The sequence below is a fragment of the Delphinapterus leucas genome, chromosome 11 (genome assembly GCF_059928025.1).
Source record: "Delphinapterus leucas isolate spDelLeu-1000000601 "Yukka" chromosome 11, BTC_Dleu_Yukka2, whole genome shotgun sequence".
NCBI classification, from domain to species: Eukaryota; Metazoa; Chordata; class Mammalia; order Artiodactyla; family Monodontidae; genus Delphinapterus; species Delphinapterus leucas.
The window spans coordinates 27,216,876-27,238,109 of NC_143139.1; the positions used below are offsets into that span (position 1 = coordinate 27,216,876).

At 36.5% G+C, this 21,234-nt stretch overlaps 1 protein-coding gene across 1 annotated transcript in view; it reads right to left on the minus strand.

Moving 5' to 3' along the window:
- Nucleotides 1-3,149: 3,149 nt before the first annotated feature.
- Nucleotides 3,150-21,234, minus strand: part of PKP2 (plakophilin 2) — an 86,586-nt gene continuing 68,501 nt past the window's right edge. The window contains exons 7-13 of the mRNA XM_022577079.2: nucleotides 20,522-20,639; nucleotides 19,492-19,656; nucleotides 18,403-18,576; nucleotides 13,176-13,329; nucleotides 9,105-9,294; nucleotides 6,308-6,395; nucleotides 3,150-6,177 (exon numbers count right to left, since the gene is read on the minus strand). Of these exons, the coding sequence (XP_022432787.1) occupies nucleotides 6,109-6,177; nucleotides 6,308-6,395; nucleotides 9,105-9,294; nucleotides 13,176-13,329; nucleotides 18,403-18,576; nucleotides 19,492-19,656; nucleotides 20,522-20,639 (958 nt within the window). The 3' untranslated portion in view covers nucleotides 3,150-6,108. The remainder of the gene's footprint in view (nucleotides 6,178-6,307; nucleotides 6,396-9,104; nucleotides 9,295-13,175; nucleotides 13,330-18,402; nucleotides 18,577-19,491; nucleotides 19,657-20,521; nucleotides 20,640-21,234) is intronic.

The window sequence follows — 21,234 nt, forward strand, 5'->3', positions numbered from 1 at the left end:
CCCAGAATCAGTTCTTGATGACCTCAATGAACTGCTGAAATAACCAAACCTGAGCCTAAACCTGATGTTCCTGTTACTTAGGCAAAAATCATTTATTGCCTAAGCCATTTTGAGTTGGACTTTCTACTTACTCAACTGCAAATGAAGCATCTTAAGTGATAAACTAAAACAGGAGAAACACAACATGAGATGAAGAATTGGGTCATTTTAGAGATGAGACACCAAAAGTTGGAGCATGTTAATATGCTATTTAATATGTTCACACCTAATTCTTTTTAAAAAAAGCTGTTTTGACCGTACCACTAAAATAGATTATTTATGTCTTTTAAATTTAGGACTGCAAAAATCTCCAATTAGAGCAAGGAGTAAAAGAAACAAGTTCCTGAGGAAAATAAATTTTGTCTATTTTCAAAATATTAAAATTTTCATGCACTCATTACAGGAGTGTCAATTCTGACTTAACCCCTTCTGGCTAAAAACAAAGGTATTTTCTTAATTATTCTCTGCTTCTCACTCTAACCATTTCTTGTTTTATGAGAGAGATCTATTCCAGTAGGTCTAGAGCAACTTAACCCTCACCACACAGTTGATGACTTTTCATTTCCCAGGTGAAGCAAAGGGCACTGTAAACTGTAAACTGTCACAGTGAAGTCAGTTTCACGAAGAGCTGTGAGAGCTTCCTCAGAAAGGTACATCTCACTGGTCCTCAGCTCCAGGAACAAGTGCTCAATACATGTATGTTGAAAGATATCCTAATTGAAAATGGATACCCCTAACTTCCTTTCCAAAACAAAAAAACACCCAAAACACTGTTACTGGGAAGAACATACTGCAATGGTTCTAAGAAAATCTGCAACAATTTGGACTTGATTTTTATTCCTTGCCAGATGTGTGTTAGCCGCTTACAGGCAAAATTCAGGCTTCGGAGAGATTTAACTGCTTCTTGAAGTGGGATTTATGAAGAGGTCTGATCAGCCAGATGTAAGAATGTCTGTCGCTGTCTCAACCTGCTTCTCTGGGCTAATACGTACCTCCTGAGTTACCTTCTCATCCACAGATGCAGCACTCCAGGTGGGAATGAGACAAAATGTTCAGGAACTAGTCCTAGATCTATTGAAGTCGCTGATTTTCAGATTTTACTAAATGATGACTAAGCCCAGGTATGGTTTACTAGTAGTCCAGGCTTTAGCAAGATGAATTGGGCTAGACTGTGAACAAGATAAATGCCTTTTTTCCTCTTGACTATGGCTCACATCACTGCTGGTCACAGTGTTTACAACAGAAGCACAGATTCAAGAATCATCTAGGTTCATTGATTGAACCAAAGAATCATCTAGGTTCATTGATTGAACCAAAGGCTTGTGACATGCAACATAGTCTAGCCCTTTTTGGAGATTTCACAATGTACGCTGCATATTAGGGGCTGTGAGAAGTCTTGTAATCCAGATTCTTTCAATATTTGTATAACTCAGCCCTTTTCAGACTTCAAGTATGGGATATTTCTTTTCACATAACACTTATAAATACTCCCAAAGAACTTGTGTTCTGAAGAACAGACTTTCAGCAACACTTGTCTGGGCCATATTTATTTTCCTCATTTCTACCTGGCCTTCTGAGGAATGAAACAGTATGTGTATGTGTGGGTGTACAAAATGCATGGCTGGGGGGAAGGTCGGGCTTTTAATTGAGCCAACCTATCTGAGAAGTGAGAAACTTCCCCCAACTAACCCTAACCTTAACCCTAACCCTTACCCTTACCCTCCCAGTAAGTAGAACAGTCACAATTTGAGTTCAGGCTGGCTGGTCCTAGAATCAATCCTCTTAACCATTATGTCAGACTATCCTCTTAACTTGCCAAGAGACAAGCCAAAGAGAGCCCCACATTTCCCTAGCACGGAGACCTGAGTCTTGATTCTTGGCTCCCAGGGAACCCAGAGAGAAGCCATCCCACCTGGGTTTACATGGCCCCTCTGCACTTTCTAGCTATGCAGCTTTGGAATGTGACCTAACCTTTCTCTGCTCCAGGTTATTTTCATGTGTAAAATGTATTAAAAGAAAAAAAAAGAAAGAAAAAGAAGTACATACCTCATGAGGAGGCTATGAGAAGTGCTCAACATATGTCCACTCTGGTTCAGTCAAAGCCAGTCACACAAGCCTCTGCCTACTCACCCTGGTCTGTCTTCTACTCTGTCAGGAAGACTGTGTCATCTTCTACACCGTGGTCTCTCAGATATTTAAAGGCAGATAACACAACACCCTTCTTCCAGGCTGGATATTGCTGGGTTCTTTGTGTCTCCCTAGGACTTTCAAAATGCTTTCCCTTAACATATTTTAAACAACTTCTATGCCAATGTGTGGCATTTTGGTCTCTCTTTCTGAATAGATCATAAAAAAAGACAGTTTTCCGGGCTTCCCTGGTGGCGCAGTGGTTGAGAGTCCGCCTGCCGATGCAGGGGACACGGGTTTGTGCCCTGGTCCGGGAAGATCCCACATGCCGCGGAGCGGCTGGGCCCCGTGAGCCATGGCCGTTGAGCCTGCGCGTCTGGAGCCTGTGCTCCGCAACGGGAGAGGCCACAGCAGTGAGAAGCCTGCGTACCTCAAAAAAAAAAAAAAAAAAAAAGAGTTTTCCTTTTAGTTACAGTTCTTAAAGGGTTGAAGTTTATTTCATAAGAGATGAAACTGTCTTTCCACTATAAATAAAACATTAAATCTAAAGCCGAGTTTTGTTTTGAAGAGTTTGTTTCCTTTTTAATCTATTTTCACTTCCACAATGAATACTTTAAAATGCAACAGTTACTGAATCTGAAGATAGGCCAGTTACAGGGTCATGTTAGGCATTAGTTGAATGAATGATTGCATGTTTTTCTTCTGTTACTTTAATAAGAACTGAGTCTTTTATGATGCAAGAAGATACTCTAAAGAGGACTTGACCAGATGCCCTCTAAATTCCCTCCTAATCCTCAGATTCTGTGATTCAAGGCTTCTGCAATTTTGTTCAAAGTACACACATACTGAAGTCCTGCTCATTCCAATGCAGTGCCTTCATTATATATTTTATTCAGAGGAAATTTCATTTGTAACTATAGTATATAAATTACATATATATATACACGTTTCAATATATATTAAAACATACATATTATTTATATATTTAAACATATATATATATGCGTGTGTGTATATATATATATTTCTCCCCCAGCATTTCCTTCTTTCTTCTAAGGAATTGCTTCTTCATAGGGTGATAAAATTGGTTTTAAAGTGGTTTATCTACTCATGCTGCTTATTTTCCCATTTGACTTGTTAATCCCCTCTTTATCTTATCAGACAACCCTTTGGGTTTTTTCCATCTGGTATAAAATTTTTCATTTGATAGAAATCCAGGGCAGCAACCTCCCATATTCCAGAAGATCGTTAAGAATTCTTGACAAGGCAGCAAGGCCTTTAGATCTCTTAACATAAATGCATGCAGAGTCCCAGCTCAGTCCCTTTGTTCCTTTGATGACATGGGTACAGTCTGGGACACATAGAAAAGAAAAAAAGCTTTGTGTATAGACCTGTGATCAAAAGTGATATTCAGGGCGCTTCCCTGGTGGCACAGTGGTTAAGAATCCGCCTGCCAATGCAGGGGACACGGGTTTGAGCCCTGGTCTGGGAGGATCCCACATGCTGCAGAGCAACTAAGCCCGTAAGCCACAAATATTGAGCCCAAGGGCCACAACTGCTGAAGCCCACGCACCTAGAGCCTGTGCTCTGCAACAAGAGAAGACACCGCAATGAGAAGCCCGCGCACTGCAACGAAGAGTAGCCCGTGCTCGCCGCAACTAGAGAAAGCCCGCGCACAGCAACGAAGACCCAACGCAGCCAAAAATAAATATAAATAAATTTATAAAAAAAAATAAAAGTGATATTCAACTGCATAAGGACCTCCCTCAGCAGTGTTCATAGAAAATAAAGAAGTGAGGTTTTTGTAAACAAAGGGACAAAGCAGGACATGGGGATCAAGCATAGTCTATCTTTTCATGGTCACAGACTCACTCAATTTACTGAAATCTAGCAATACCTAGATTTGTATCTCTCCATTTTTACATGTTTTAGTCGCTAGCTAGTCCCATCTTTCTTATAGGAAGTGTTTCTTGGTAAAGAATTTAGGATTAATTAGGGAAGAAATACAGCAATTACAAAGTATTAAACCCTTAGTAATTAAAGTTGAATTTATGTCATGTCAATCATACCACATACACCAAGATACACAAATAAATCAGATACACACAGATACCAAGGCAGGCAATGTTATTTTTGCCTCATTTTGTGTTTAATATTATTGAAGGCTCTACTAATGTCTTAAAAACATAGAAACTTCTTGAATATACATTAATTCTCTGGAGGAATAAATATACTCCAAATGCTTATCATCAGAATTCTGATAAAAGGGATATAATTTCTTTCTTCAGTATTTTAAAAATTGGTATCTAAATAATTTCATTTTGAACTAGGTTAGTAACCTAAGTCTTCTTCATTGAGCTTTTGAAATTGAAAAAATTTTAAGTTCCAAATATAATAAAGACTTTGGGAATTCCCTGGTGGTCCAGTAGTTAAGACTTGGTGCTTTCACTGCCGTAGGCTCGGGTTCGATCCCTGGTTGGGGAGCTAAGATCCCACAAGCTGTGTGGCCAAAAAAACCAAAACAAAACAAATATAATAAACACTTAAGTACACATTCAAATTGAAAGTGGCAATTTATTTCCTATTACACTTTTCTGGCCAAAAGGAGCTGAAGGATTTTTTTCCTTCTTACTTTCTTACAACAGATATTGTCAGATTTTTTTTTAAAAAGCAAAATAAAACAGAATTATAGTTAAGAAAACTAATTCTATCTGAATGGTATTAATCACAGCCCAGTTAAAATAACACTTAATATAGACTCACTTCAATAGATGATGCTGTCAACTTTAAAACATTAGTATTTCTCGTATCATTTCTGGATGGCCTAGACACATTTTTCCTCAACATAACTTCATTTTTTTTCTAGCTTTTCCTTGACTTAAAATAATGGCCTAAGGAAGGTCACATGAGTTTAGTGGTTCTATTTTTTAAATGTTGGGCAAAGTAGGGCTGGTTGATAATGTACTTCATTAAAATGAGCTGTGTTTTCAGGGCCCTGGCTGATCCAGTAGTCTGAGAGGCCTAGGTTTCTTTTGTAGCCAAACAGTAGAGTCCATTCTTCCACCAGTCCATAGCAGTGGCTGAAGAAGTCCAGGAAATAGATTACACTGAATGCTACTGTCAGAAGAGATTTGCATTTAATGGTGTTAATATAGATGAAGTATTTCCTTGAGTAAAAATCCTACTTATTCAGTATTTTGAGGGAACACTGAATTTCATAACCATAGTTGACTTTCTCTGTAGAAAAGACTTTTAAATTTGCTATGATCACTTCCTTTCAATTTCTTTTCCTTATAGTCATGCATGTTCTGTGACCTAAATTTCTTAAGTTCATTGAAAATCAGAGAAAAAATTCAAGAGGATAAAAACAAACACAAAGTAAACAAACAAGTAATTTTGTCATTACATTTTCACCTGGATAACCCCAAATATTTCTTGTTGTTTCCATTCTGTTTCAACACTGCAGAACAAGACACTCATGGCTCAATGGTGAAGCAACGTGCATGTGAGTGACAAAACATGGAAACCAGAAAAGGAATATAAATGTAAATCAAACTTTTAAAATCCTAGTAATACAGCAGCTTCCTTCCTTATTTATTCTGTTAACGTCCATTCCACATGAATTCACATTTTGATTCCAGTAGGACATACACCGTCAGCCGTGATCAAAAAGACCACTATTTGTAGAGGGTAAAATCGAGCCTGTTGCCAGTATCCACTGGTGGCAAACTTGCAAATGTCCTCTGGAAAACTAATAAAATTATATTTTGATTATTTGTTTTCTGGATCCTGGGGACCATGGAAATAGAAAAGGACAGCAACAGGACACGCTTTTTTGAAGTTTATTGGGCTGGGAAGTAGAAAAATAGGTGTTTTCCTTTGGGGCTTTTTGTGACTGAGAATGATGAGGTTCATATTTCTGAGAGCACTTTTTCATGTTCCTCAGTCTTTCAGGGAGTGGTAGGCTTTGGCAGTCCGGCTGTTGACAAAATCTGTCTTCTTAAACTGAGCCTTTGAATAAGCAAACAGAAATGTGAAAGGTTAACAACATTTTCACACAAGAAAATGCAGTTTTTAGTGACTTCTCACCAGGGTCAAGTCAAGCGGGACATTATTATATGGCTCTTTTTAGCATTCTTACCTTCTTGTAGGCATTATGGAGCTCCGTGTGGGTCCACAGAGAATATAGGAGAACAGAAGCAGCTTTACTTGCTTTGTTGGAAGCACAGCTGAAAAGAAGAAAAGGACATTTTTTGGAGATCAGTGAGAAAGTATGAGGCTTCTGGATGCTGTCTTTGGACATTCTGTAAATCTTCTTCAATTGCTGTCACTCAGGAGCCATCCATTAAGTCAGGCCACTCACCATGACAAGAGATTAGATGGTGAGCTTTAGGAGGCCAGGGGCCACGTTGGTGCTTTTGTTTTTTTAAAAATCTTTTCAAACCACTAGCAAAGTACTAACAAATAGTTTATAAAGCAAATTCCTGATATTTATAAGGCATGTATTCTTAGAGTTTTATAATTTCTTGAATTTATTTATAGAATAAAATTTATATTTGTACATTTATATTATATATTTTTAGAAAATACTTGTATATTTATAACGCATATTTATATAGTACAAACGCATGAAAGTATGATTGAAAAATATGTATAACTCTTAGACTTAGTGACTCCATGAATGTAGGGATTATGTACCTTTTTCAAATTAATAAATTCTTACTGGAGCAACTGTTATTTTAATACAGTTTCAAAATTTATGTTTTTGTATATAGCAAATGGAAAGTGTGTTCCTGTTATAAATCCAAGTCCGCACTGAATTTGACATTGTACTTACTTTTTTTTTTGGCCACACCGTGCGGCATGTGGGATCTTAGTTCTCCGACTAGGGATCGAACATGAGCCCCCTGCATTGGAAGCTTGGAGTCTTAACCACTGGACTACCAGGGAAGTCCCCTTACTTTTTTTTTAAACTTTATTATTATTATATGTACTTTTTAAAAAACTTTATTATTTTTATATGTTTTTGATGTTCTTTTAAATTTGTCTCAAACTTCTTGTTTCTGGCTAAGGATCAGTGCTTTCTTAGGTCTCTCTCTTCCATCACTTGAATTAGCACATGGCTGCATTTTTTCTTTTAACAAAGAAACAAAGATTTTATTTTTCCTATCATAGGAGTTTGTAAGCATGCAACCAAGAACAGAGAATGCAAAGCTGTATGAAGAAGCCCATGCTGGGTTCATTTAATAGCTAAAAGACCTTGTCTTTCATACCAGCAGTGTAAGGAGGGTAAGTAAAATTAGCACCTTACAGATTTTTTTTAGTACCTCAGGGACTTTTCAGAGTCACTTGCTAATAACTGAAGTACTAATAAATCCATGAAAGCTGTGGATCTCTAATATTTAAAATTGTAAGTTCTTAAATTGCAAGGGTGTTATAGTCATGAAGTTTGTTCATAAGTTGGTTGCTTGGCACTTGGAACTCATTTATTCAAAGATGAAATGTACATGGTGATTGGTTATCAGGCTAGCCCATAAATTATGGGTTAGCTATACAACACTCTAGCAAGGAAGAGACAGTAGACCCAACTGGTAGGAGTTCCTTGTTGAATTTTTTTTTCTTTTTGGAGACAGGGCATATGAGGACTGGCTCACAAATGGGACACTCAGTGCAACGAAAAATAACAGAATAGCATACCCTGTAATTTTCTAAGCTACAAGAAATTTCCAAAAGTGATGGTGTATTCCCATGTGCTTCTTACGTCTGAATACTCAAATAATTAAAGTCATACTGTCTTATAGAGATTTGGTTAGAAGTTTGGATGAGAACTTGGAATAGTCGTTTCTGCTTTGCAGCAATAAATCATACTTTCCACAAAGGCTGAGCAACTGCTACTTGGGAGCGGGTAAATATTCCCTGCTTTTGGGAAATGGACATTCTAACTAGGGCTCCTTTTAATCATGTGACTCTGAATGTAGTCCTCCTTCCATGTGAGCTTTGCCAAAGGGGAACTGCAGAGCACAAGGGGCCTAAATTGGGCGGGGCTGTGGGGGGAAGGGTTGTGCTCATTCGGGATACCACAGATCCCTATGCTAGCTTCTGTGCAGCCAAGCACACATTTATCTACTACAGGTCAAGTCCGTTTGCTTTGCAACTCATTAGAACTGGCCTATAATAACATTTGTTTTCTTTTTTGGTTACTTACAAAACTAACTTTATTTAACAAGTCAAACAATTCAGAGTCATATAAAGAGAAAAAAATAATACTCTTCATACCGCCTTGGGATCCCATCACTCTAAGTTAACTAACAGTAATAATTTGGTTACACAATATTTTTCATTCTCTTCTTCACCTTTTATTTTTAAAATGGGGAATATTTGAAGACACAGACACAAGGATGTGGGATGACTTACATGCATTAAACCTTCTACTTCAAAAGAGAATAAGAGATGGAAGAGATGTGATAAAGAAAACTGAGAAAGCAAGAATTTCTTGTTACGCTGCCTCCTACTTCCCCTCCTCATGCTATTACGGGTGACACCTGCTTCACATATTTAAGTGAGGAAAAGGGCATTCCTTGTCCATAGGACTCCAATTTGCCTACTTTCTTCTCTTTTTAAATCACAGCTGTGATTCTGGGAAACAATTAATTAGGTCAATAAAATGCTGGAATGCACGACCCAGATAAGCTATGGAGTTTTACTATTTCTGGATATTTTATTAGAGAATGAGCAACTACTTGGCTTAGAGGATTCAGCTTTCACTTGCCTGATCACCAAGGACTGGAAGAGATGATCTGGTCCGGCTTTACAATCTTATTTTTTGGCCATGTTGCCCATGGTACTCAATGCCTGGACATTCACAACTGCATTATTTACATATGAGAGTGGTGGTGGGGAAAGGGGAGACGCTGACAGGCAGATGCTAAAGGACTTACGTGTCACCTGTGCTTATGGTCATAATTTTCTGCAGGCTCCCAGTGTTTAGAAGATCCCGTGCATTCTGGTAACTATTTTGGATTATATTGTTCAATGTGTAACAGGCAGAGGCTGTAGTTTCAATGAGAAGATCAGTACTTGGGACTGTGTTGGGAATTATGGAAACCAAATCAGGTAGAGTTTCTCTGGCTACAAATGAAAGAAAAAAAGAACACTTGATTAAAAAGATTGTTTCTTAACCTCAAGATCCCAATAACATTTAAGAAGAAACATTTGGTTAACAAACATATGGAAGGATGTAACCATTTTAATACTCAAATTACCAAAAAAAAAAAGATTTTTAAAAAGGTGATACTTCATGCTCAGTGTACTGGAGATCTTTCCAGAAAGCAAGTTGACAGAAATGTCAAAATTTTTTTTAAATTTTCATATTTTTTGATTCAGTATTTCCACTTTTGAGAATTCATCCTAAAGACATCACTTTAAAAATGGTAAAAGCAAAGATCTTTATTATAGTATTATATATATAATAAAAAATTTTACAAAGCCTAAACATCCCAATAATATGAATATGATTAACTAAAGCACATCTGCAAAGAATATTATGCACCCCAAAACATATCTATGAAGCGTGTATAATAACAAGAAAATATTTGTTAATATTCTATGTGAAAATAACCAGTATACTTAAAGGATAAACACATATACAAGAAACCTGAGAAGAAATACACTAAAACAGTAACAGCCCTTGTTCTTCTACAATAGTATTAGTGGTGATTTAAAAATATTAAAAAAAAATTATCTGTACTGCCCAAAGTTTCTTTAATACGTAAATAACTGTTATTAAAAAAAAAGGTAAAGAAACTATTTAAAATTTATTTTTTCACTACATATATAAAATCTTGGTTATAGGGTTTTCATTTAGCTTTTTCTGTAGTAACAAGAGAGGTATTAATATTTGATGATGTCATTATACTTTGTCCTATGGTATATATTTCAGGCAATACGAATTTATACTTGATATTTTGCAAAAGTTCTTTCCATGTATGCTTTTTTTTCCTGTAACTACTTTGGACTCTCCTTGAAAGATAGAGAGCATGCTTCTATTGCTTTGTACAAATACTTCTGCCTAATTTTATTTTCTTCATCTGAGTTTATGTGACACCTTGAACTGCACTTCTCTCTCTGATACCAGACTGTAATTAGTTATGTGCCTGTCTGAATTCCAAATGGAGCCATGAGTTGCTTGAGGACAATTATTGTATTCATTTCTGGATTTCCAGCATCGATCACTATGCCTAAAATAGAGAGGTACTCAATAAAAGGAATGGAACCATACGTCTTCCTTTGATAATACCTGGACCTGATTGACAGGAAAGACATACCTTCTGCTCAAAGGCCCGAACACTTCCTTTTTCACTGTTGTCTAAGCATCTTGGCATAGTGTTAGGAGCTCAGAGCTCAGTCTCTGAAGTTACACTTTTTTAGTTTTAGTCTTGTCTCTGCCACTTCATGGCTGTGTGGTCTGGGTAAGTTACTTAACCTCTTTATGCTGCATTTTCCCAATTTGTAAAACGGAATAATAATAGTATTTACTTCACAGGACTGTTTTGAGGGATTAAATGAGTTACCATGTGCTAACTGTATCACAGTTCCCAGCACATAGTAAGCTCTCCACAGATGTGAGTAACTACCAGAAGGCTTCCTCATCTTAGTAAGTTAAACCACAGAATGAAAGGCCTTGAGAGCCTGAATTTTCCTTTTGCTGAATTTAGGTCGACAGCATGAAAACAAGTGTGAGACAATCACAACAGAAAATGTACAACTGATCTCTCTGCAGGGTGCATCAATGGCTGGCTGAGACCAGGCTGCCCACACTGAGACTGATCCCTGCTGAGAGAGTTCCACCTCTCCTCCCTCAGTATGACCAACAAGAATGTTCAATTCTACAGATCAATTTTACGGTCGAAGCTTTGGGTTATGTCTGAGGAGGAGTGAGAATTAAGAGAAGTTAGAATCTCTAACATTTTATATCATGTTTGTTTTTCTTAGAAGAGTAGTATAACTGTTTACACCGACAAAGTTAAACACTACAGTACAGTAAAGGAGGGGTCATTCCGTCTCTCTACTCACACACACACACACACACACCCTGAGGGCCTGAGTAAATACATTCACTTTGAGACAAAGTTAGATCTTTAATAGTGAAATATAAAATCAAAGGCCCTATCATGATATTGGAGGGTTACAGCTCAATGTCATATTATTGAAGGAGATTTTAGTTAATGCTGGTGCTTGCACATACATTATGTTATCTGATCCCTGGAAAAACACTGTTCTGTAGTGATTACTAATTTCATTCGGTTTAGGGCAGTTAAATGACTATCCAAGGTGACATGTGGCAAAGTAACATTATAGGATGCAGACCAATGTCTTCTGCATGAGACCTGTTACTCTGTCACCATGCTAAGTTGCCTATCTTCAAGTTTTTAAGAAAATATGTTTCAAGTTTATTTCTGTTAAATCTAAGTGAAATGTGATGACTTCATTCCAGGTCAGCCCATGGGAAGTTTTACTTGGCCTAGAAATCTCTCATGAAAAACACAAAGCTTGTATTTCAAACTGATTTTCATTTATTCCTGGCTATTAATACCCTGAATTAACACAAGTACTTTTACTCAAATTACATATTTGACATAAAGCCAATTTGGAATTCAAAAATTGCATTTATCTTGCTGAAGCCTCTTCTCACGATTGTCCTTAAAACAATCATGGGGAGGTTGATCAGTGAAATCACCTTATATAAATTGTGGGGCTACAGCTGTATTGTTCCAACAGCTGGAGGACTGTGGAACTTGAGACAACAGCATTTCTGTCCTGAAGGCATAGGCACAGTGTGCAGAGCACAGTTCTTCTCATCAGCTATGCCCTAAAGATGGACTTAACATTTCATTTGAGAAAAAATAAGTCAAAGGATAATACACCTGATTGAAGTGCAGCACAAAAGTCCATGAAAGACAATGAGAAGAACACTTTCATAATTTTGAGACAGTGCCTTTGGCAAGGTTTCTTTCAGATTCACTGAAAAATTTCCAGGCTCTCTACGTTCATAATGGGCACAAAGGCATTGTATGAAACCTCCTGTTCCATGTTGTGCTATTGGCTGTTTTTGAAAATGACACTGTTAAAACATAACCACAGACCTTTTGGCACTGTGTCAGTGTGTGTGTGTGTGTGTGTGTGTGTGTAGATTTCAAAATAATCCAATCCATTAAAAAAACAAAAAAAAATTTAGTGGAATTTTTGAAAAACTGAGTTTTAAATTGTCAGAAATGACTAATTTATGGAGCATTAGAAAGCATGAGTAACTTTAGCATTATCTTCCTATTATCTAATTTTATAGTTTATGACTTAATTCAAAACACATTTTCAGGTATAAAGAAAATGAATGAAAAATGTTATTTGAAAGTGTAACATAGTTATCATCTTTGTCAATAATACGGACTTAGAAAAAAAGGAGCAAGTGTGTTTCATCATATTTATTCTAAAACCTATGCCAAATCTGTTATATTCATGATTCCTTCTTTTTGTGATTATCTGTCCAACCATACCATTTTTTTCTAGTACAACAATGGCCAAGGTTCTGAGGTGAACAACCACTGTGTGTGTGTGTTTGTTTAATGTTTCAGAAGACTGGTGCTTAAGCAGGCCACACAGAGAACATTCTGAAAGACATGGCTTAAAAAGACTTCACTGGATGGCATAGCTGAGGGCTGGGAAATATCAAATATATTACCTATCTCATTAATTATTAGTATGGTCTAAAATTTCTCTTTGGTAGTAATTAGAACAAAACCAAAGCTGGATATTAAGAAAAATCCTATTTGAGACCAGTGCGAAAGCCAACGCTTGATGTCTGGGTACACAAAAACCAGTTGTATTTATCACATTTTGCTCTTTATTCACATTTTCAGCTCATCATTGTAAAAAGAATGTGATAAGGACAATGCTTTATTGCATTTGTATTTTCAATATATACACTTTACATCTAGAGACTTATACTGACTTACCAATTTCATTCTGCAGAGAAAGATTCCGAGACAAATTCCTCAGCAGAGAGACGGCAGTCTTTTTCACACTTGGATCACCAACATGCAGCATCTTTCGTGTGTGCTGAAGGCCATTTTCTTTCTGGACAACTGTCTGAGCTACTGATGCTGGCATCTGTTTTGTGAGACATATTCTATAAATACTATTGTATTTTACTTCATGGTTAAAATTTCTTAATTTCTGTAGATTACTAGAGATTGAGCGAGATGTTTTAAAAGCTAGAGACACTTTCTTTAAATTCTTATTAGGTTTTCAATTTAATTACTGGATACAGTTTATTCAGTATTTTTAAATATAACACTGGATTTGGTTAGCTATTAAGTTTTTTGCATCTGGTTATAAATAAAATGGGTCTGTCTTTCCCTTTCCTTTCTTTTTTATCATAATCTTTTTATTCACATTTTCAGTTCATCATTGTGAAAAGAAAAGGACGTTTTACAATCACAGTTACACTAATGTCATAAAATTTAGTGGGTAAGTTTTTTTCCCTTTTTCTATTTTCTTGAACTATTTGTGTAATATAAGAATAATTTCAACTTTGGGGGTCTGGTAGAACTTAGCTCTAAAGCCAACTGAGCTGAGAAAAATTTTAAAGGGAGATGTCTTTGATTACTATTTCAATGTATTTACTGGTTGTTGGCTTATTCATCTTCTCTGTCTTGTTCAAATTTTGGCATTTTACATATTTAATAAACTTATTCATTTCTAAAAAGCTAGTTTATTCTGAAAGAGATATTGGGCTTTTAAAGAAAGGAATGTATGGCTAGTCAGATTACCTGTAATTCTATTCTCTGTATCAGAGGCTGCATGGGTAAGTTGCTGGTCCAAGTCTAGGTCCACCAGAGGCAAACCTTGTTTGGAATTAGGCTGGTCACCTACTTTCACAGGGTCTGAGTACCAACTAGGCCCTTCCTAGCATCAGCAAACGTCCAACAATACTAAGACCTTAGCTTGTGTCTGCAACTTTATATATTTTTATTTGAAGCTAACATGAGGCTACCATGACAAAAATCCGTGTATTCTTGACCATTCTTCAGGGTGTCTATCTTCTCTGTTTATCTAAACTCTGCTTGCTTCCCCTACCTCCTGCACAGCGCCCTCCTTACATTCTCCACCGTACCGTCTAAAAAAGGGGTTCTTAATACAGGATCCAGGATAAGTTTCAGGGAGGGAACAGGAGGTCCTTAAAATTATTTTTGTGTTTATAGTAATCTTTTTCAGGGAAAGAGTCCATAACTTTTATTAGATACTCAAAGTGTCCATGACTCAAAGAAGTTTAATAACCACTATTTTGCAATGTTTGTTCCGAAGTTACACTTTGTCTTTCACTAATTTGCAGAACATTCCATTAGAGTCTTTTCTTTCCTCTGGGAAGAATCCTTCACCTGCAGCCATTCTGTACAACTCCTCCTTGGACATGGAGGTAGATTTAGCATCCCTCTCTCTTCCCAATGGCCCATCTAAGTGATTATCTCTCCTCATATGCAAAAGCTCTGCTCTTCTGAGTCAATGTCGTCCAGCTCTATCTCTCTCATAGCGTTTTCTTTGTCATCTCAAGGCCTAGTATATAAAAATGATCACAGAATTCTGATTCATTGAGGGAAATGGGAGAGGCTGATGTGGAATGGTCTTTAGAATTTGCTCATTAAGGAAAATAAACAATCAGATTTACCAAATAGAGATTTCATATTCCAGCTTTAGGGAATTTGTGAGAATGACTGTTAGTTATTTACAAACAGCACTTCTAGTTCATATTGCCCTGAGGTTGAGCGCCTTTTCAAATGTTTAATGGCCATATATACATTATGTTTTGTGAAGTGCCTGTTCAAATCTCTTGTCCATTTTTCTATTGAGTTGTCTATCTTTTTATTGTTAAATTGACGAGTTTTCTTTTATTTCCTAGATACCAACTTTGTTACTTATGTATGTTACAAAAATCTTTTCCTCCACTGTGCTTTGCCTTTTTACTGTCTTTTGATAGCTTGTTAATAATTTTAATGTAGTCAATTTATAAAATATTGACTTTATGTGCTTTTTATGTCTACTGTTAAGAAATCTTACCCTATTCCAGGTCAGGAAGATATTCTATGTTATCATTTAGAAGCTTTACTGTTTTACCTTCCACATTTAAATCTCATTGCTGTTGGAACTGATTTGTGTGTAAGGTGTGAGACAGGGAACACATTTTGTTTTTTTTTCATTGGACATCAAATTAAGTGCCTTTAAAGTGTTTTAGAAACTTGAAAACTGTTTATTTCAATGATTTTTAACTTGTACAATGAATGTTTAATTTTACATGTATATACAACATAATGAGTTGATATATTGTAAAATAATTATCACAATAAGTTTAGATAACATCCATCATCACACATAGTCACAAATTTTTTTTCCTTCTTGTGATAAGGCCTTTTAAGATCCACTATTTTAGCAACTTTCAAATATACAATACAATATTGTTAACTATAGTCACAATGCTGTACATTACACCCCCAGGAGTTATTTATACTGTACTTTATACTTTATACTTTACACTATCCTTAGAGAATTTGCTAAATGGGTAAATTTTATCAACCCATCCCCTTCCCTTATTATTTTGTAGCTTTTTTGTATCATTTAAAAAATACTGACCATTATACCTGAACTAATAAAGTTTACATTAAGGTATTCTTACCAGCAAGAAATTACTGCCATAATTTTATACTAAAATTATAGAATTTATTGTTTAGAAGTTATTCAGTCCAGTTCAGGTTCTTTGCCATCTAAGGCACATGGCCATCAATGCTCAGTGCTGTCTCAGTTATGAACACAGGTGAATGGACTGGGTATTTTTTGGAACTATGTTTAATGGTCTGCTTTTCATGTTTTTCTATTCAGTGATTCCTTTTAGAAATTACAAAGCCAGGCATTTTTTTATCACACCATCTAAACATAGCAAAATTAGGGAAAGTAATAATTAGAAAAAATATACATGTAAGTCAAAATTTTAATAAAAAGCATCTTGTAACTTAAAAGAACAAAGGGTCCTCATATCATTGTCCCATGCTGCTAATGATTTTCTCCTATAAATCTCTAGTCAAGTTCAACTCTAATAGCCTTGAGTATGGATTAATACCAGTTTAGTGTAGGTCTCCTTTCAGGGGACTGGACTGGTCTGTTAGGTATGATTTAAAATCCATTGCTTGGATTCCTTTTGGACTTGGAACTCTTAGATTTCTGTTTGTTTATTTCTTTTTCCCAGCTAGATTATTACCAAACACAGGGATTTTGTCTTTTTCACCACTATATACTTAGCACTAGGCTAGTGCCTTTTATGTAGAAGGTGCTCAAATACTGTTTGTTTGATAAATGAGTAAAGGAATTATGTAGTCTGAATAAACTACATATTCAGAATGGCATATTCTTGTATATTGGGTGGCAAATATTCCTGTATTGACAGAAACATGGAAACACCTCTAGATAGTTTGGATTCCATGAAAGATTCTGGAGTGGAAGAGGCTAAAATCCAAGCTTAAAGAGTTAGCTCATATTGAACCATCCTCAGAGCATAGTGAGCTTAAATACATACAGATACAGCAATTTAATTTCTGACCTTTTCTATTAAGTTGGCTGGTAGTCAGTTAATAAGAGGGCTTCTGTAGTTTGGGAAAATGAAAGAAATGGTTTTGGGAAACCAAGCATGGGGAAATGGGAAGATAAGACAGTAAATTATGTCTTTCTGTCTGTCAGGGCTCCCTGGTCACTCTCCATTTCTTTCTCTTTGTGCACAAGTATATTCTGAAGAATTTCAAAGAGATTAAAATTGGGTTGTATTCTTAACCACAGTGCTAAAATTAGAGAAATACTGGTTTTAGTATTTCACAATTCAAAACTGAGCAAAGAATGAACATGGTTCATTAAAGAATGAACATGGTTTCTCAAGTAAAGAATAAATAATATTTTTGTTATCAACAAGAGTGCTTTCCTCTATGATGATGGATAATTAGACTGGCCATAGAGTGAACTACTTGGGGAGAGTTTAATCATTTTATGATCAAGGCAAAGAATACAAGCTTAGTTCAAATAATTAAATATTTATAGAATCCTTTATTATGTTGCAAGCTGTAAAATACATGGGGAAAGGAACAACTTTTTACTCTTTTCTAAAGTAATTAAAAAAAATTATTTTATTGGAGTATAGTTGATTTACAATGTTGTATTAATTTCTGTACAGCAAAGTGATTCAGTTATAAATATATATACATTCTTTTTCATATATTTTTCCATTATGGTTTATCACAGGACCTTGTAAGTTTTTACTCTTTTTAATATTTTGATTTTGCTGGTATAAAGTACATCTGGAAAGAGAAGTAACTCTTTATTTTATAGTTGACTTTCTGGGACACAAAAGCACAGATAGCCTTTCCAACTGCAGTGGACATGTGTTGTCTCTGCCTTCTAGCGTTCATCCTTCCTTTTGGTAACAACACTCTGACTTTCCATTAGGGAGCCACTCCATGTGGTACAAGTGGTAGTGACCCTCGCTCACTGAAACCCCTGCCCCTGAAATTCACATGTGAGCACATAACCCAGACTTGGCCAATTAGAACATCACAGGCTCCTGGCCACAGGTACTGGTTTGGAAATGGGCAAGTGAGACTCATTCCCCCAGTTCTTAACAGAGCTATTGGGAAAATAGTAGTAGTTTCTTTTCCTGTGGAGACACTGAGCTGGATAAGAGGTAAGCCTGAAATCACTGGTGGCTATCTTTGCTGTAATATGAGGCTAGCCTTTGAGAATGAAACCAACAGAGGAAAACAGAGTCCAGAGATAGAGAATCACAAATACAATTGCTGGGCACCTATGTCCCACCATGACAGAAGGAAAACCCACCCTGGACTCTTCAGTTATATGAGTCAAGAAAGTCCTCTCTTTTGCCTAAGCCAGTTCAGGTAGGATTCTGAGACTTGTAACAGAAAGAGTTCTGACTGATACTCATAAATACCAACGAGTCTTTCACTCGCAGTCTGACCTGGGTTTGCAGAAGCTGAGGCTGAAAGTCCTGCAAAGCTGAACTCTCTCTGGCAATTCCTGAGAACTGTCTCGATTGAAGCGAGAAAACTTATGTTCTTACTTCACTGTCATTTCTGAACTTAATGTAGGTGTGTCTACAATGCCATTATTTTAAAAAGTAAGCATGATACTCACTGGTCCACTTCCTGCTGTGAGATTCTGGAGAGCTCCCAAAGATGCTTCTTGAGTGTAGTTTCGGACACTCTTGGCAATCAAGGACAAATACATCCGTATCACGATGGAATGCCACAGCCACTCCACGCCCTTGGGGTTGCTCTTTTCCTCTGGCATTGGCATGTCCTGGTATTGCTAACCACACACATGATGAAATCCAAAATTAATGCCTTCAAGTCATTTCTATAATTCCACACCCAAACCAAGAGACCAGAAGTACTGTCTTGTCTAGGGAGACTAATAATTAGCATAATAAGAAGCCCTTAAAATAAAAATGAAAAAGCAAATATGTATGATTCACAATCATTTAACTTTTAGCCCATGATGACTATTTCTCTCTCACAATACCCCATACTCACAACTTTACATTTCACAGCGAGAGACACTGCAAAGAATTAAGCATTGACTGTTCTAGAATAGTTTTCAGGCTGCTGTTAAGATAAAAGCTAAATTAGTCACATCCACTCTGAAGATAAGAAAAACAGGCCTCTTCCCTCAGTCTTGTGAAGTTGTCCAGGATAGCACCAGGATTCTAAATTTACCAGTCGTCCTACAAGTTCACATACACCGTGATACTCTGAGAAGTAGGAGAGATCACATTCCTTCTATTTCATGAAATGCCAGTCTGGACAGCAGTCCTTCCTATGTATGGGATTTGCTTTTCAGATGTAAAAGTTTGTTTTTAGAATGTTTAAAGCTGAATGTCAGGGCTGCTTTTAATGTTAAAACAATGCTATGCCACTGGCCATGTGGCATTAAGCTTACTTCCTAACCTGCAGGGCACAAAGCAGTATGGTTTGATGGCTAATAGTGTAAATCTGGGGCCAGATTACCTGGGATTCAATTCCATCTCCTCCACTAATTTGAATTATTCTGAATTAACCTTTCTGTACCCTCTGTTTCCTCATCAGTAAATGAGGGTATTAATAATACATACCTCATAGGGTAGATATAAGGATTAAAAAAACTTAAAATGGAGACTGACATATACTAAGTACTCAGAAACACACACACACACACTTATACTTTCAAAGGCCTCCCCCAACATACCTCTTTTACTTTCCTGCTTCTACTGCCAAAACACCCAATACTTTTGTTGTTGTCAGCCCGGATATTCCGGCTTTGAAGATAGATACTCTGGGAATATTTCTCTGGGAGCTCTGCCTCCAGCTGGTAGGAGAGGTTATGAAGAATGCACACACAGTTCTCTGTGGCCTGAGAAAATAGGACATGAATATTGATCATATACATATAGATATCCCTTTGCAAGTGTTATACCACAGGACCTCTTAGGCTTTAGATCTTACAAGGTTAACTGGATGCAACAGGGTGCGCTTGGACTGCAGGGTGGCTGGGGGAGTGAAATGAGTACAGCTAGAAAGGCTAGGGCTAAATCATAAATGGTCATGAGCACAATGCTAAGAAGTAGAGGCTGAATGTTTTAAAACATTGAGGAGCAGTTCTAGGTTACTTTTAAAGAGTGTTCAGAATGATTTTAGATTTTAGGTACATTGTTTAGTAGCCACGTGGACTTGGAAAATAGGAGGAGATATTGCTTATAGAGACCAGTCGACTACAATAATCAGTATAAAAGATGCACAAACTATGACAGCAGTAGTAGCATTAAAGAGAACTGGTTAAACTAAAGAGCATTTCAGAAGTAAAATGCACAAGATTTGTTGTCCAATGGATGTCGGATGTGAGGGAAGAGAGGAAGTCCAACATTACTCAGGTTTCTATTTTCATTTGGTAGATGGTAATAATTATTAAGAAGGTTTATACAGAGGAGTAAGTTCAGAGATGAGGGAAGAGATGAATTTCATTGCTGAATATGTAGCATTTGGGCTCCTTTCAAATATCCAGAGTTGTTAAACAGTTAGAAATTTGGGTCTGGAAAGTAGAAAAAAAAATGAGGCTAGATAGATATTAATATTTATGAGCATGTATGGGAAATCTTAAGCTCAGCAAATCAGTTAATAAATAAAGCCAAACCCAAACAGCTACTTCAAGAATACTCTGAAGAGTCTTACTAAGACAAAATAAGTAATTCAATATGAGAGACATCTAATTCTTGTATCACCTTGTCATCTGGCTGGTAATCTGCAATGGTTCCTCTGACATAATGGACCAGTGAGTCAATCAGTCCATCACACCTTCTCATCACTTTCCTCCCTTCAGGGCCAGCTGAACTCATGTTTCTATCAGGAAAAACAAACAAACAAACAAATAAACGATCAATCATAAGACAGGCAGTGTATCTAATAGGTTTTTGTTTCAAAGTTTCTTCCAAGGGTTCGGAAAACTGTCAAATTTGTCAAAGTATGACAGACTTGTCCTGGGGTCAATAAATCATCAACTGCCTATGGTCATCAAATCCAGACACAACTTGTAAATATATTCATAACACATTATTATGTCAATAAAAGTCTTCTGTCTACTTCATTCCAAGCACCAAGGTCAGAGCATTATTTATTTAATCTTTGCACCATTTTGGAGAGGGTATAAATATATGAGGAAAACATTTTGCAGTTAAAAGGAGAACAAATGGCACATTAGCCATAGCAATACACATGTCCAAGTCCCAACTTGTGCCATGCCTTAATTCTAAGTAACTTAAAGCTACTTAAATTCTCTGGGCTTCAGTTTCCTCATTTGTAAATACAGGGTGTTAGACTATATTATTTGGAGGTTTTGTGGGTTTCAGCATAAACTGTTATTGACAAATATTAAACCAAATGATCTAAAATGTGATAATTCTATAATTTAAATGGCAGAGTGATGTCACGAAAAATG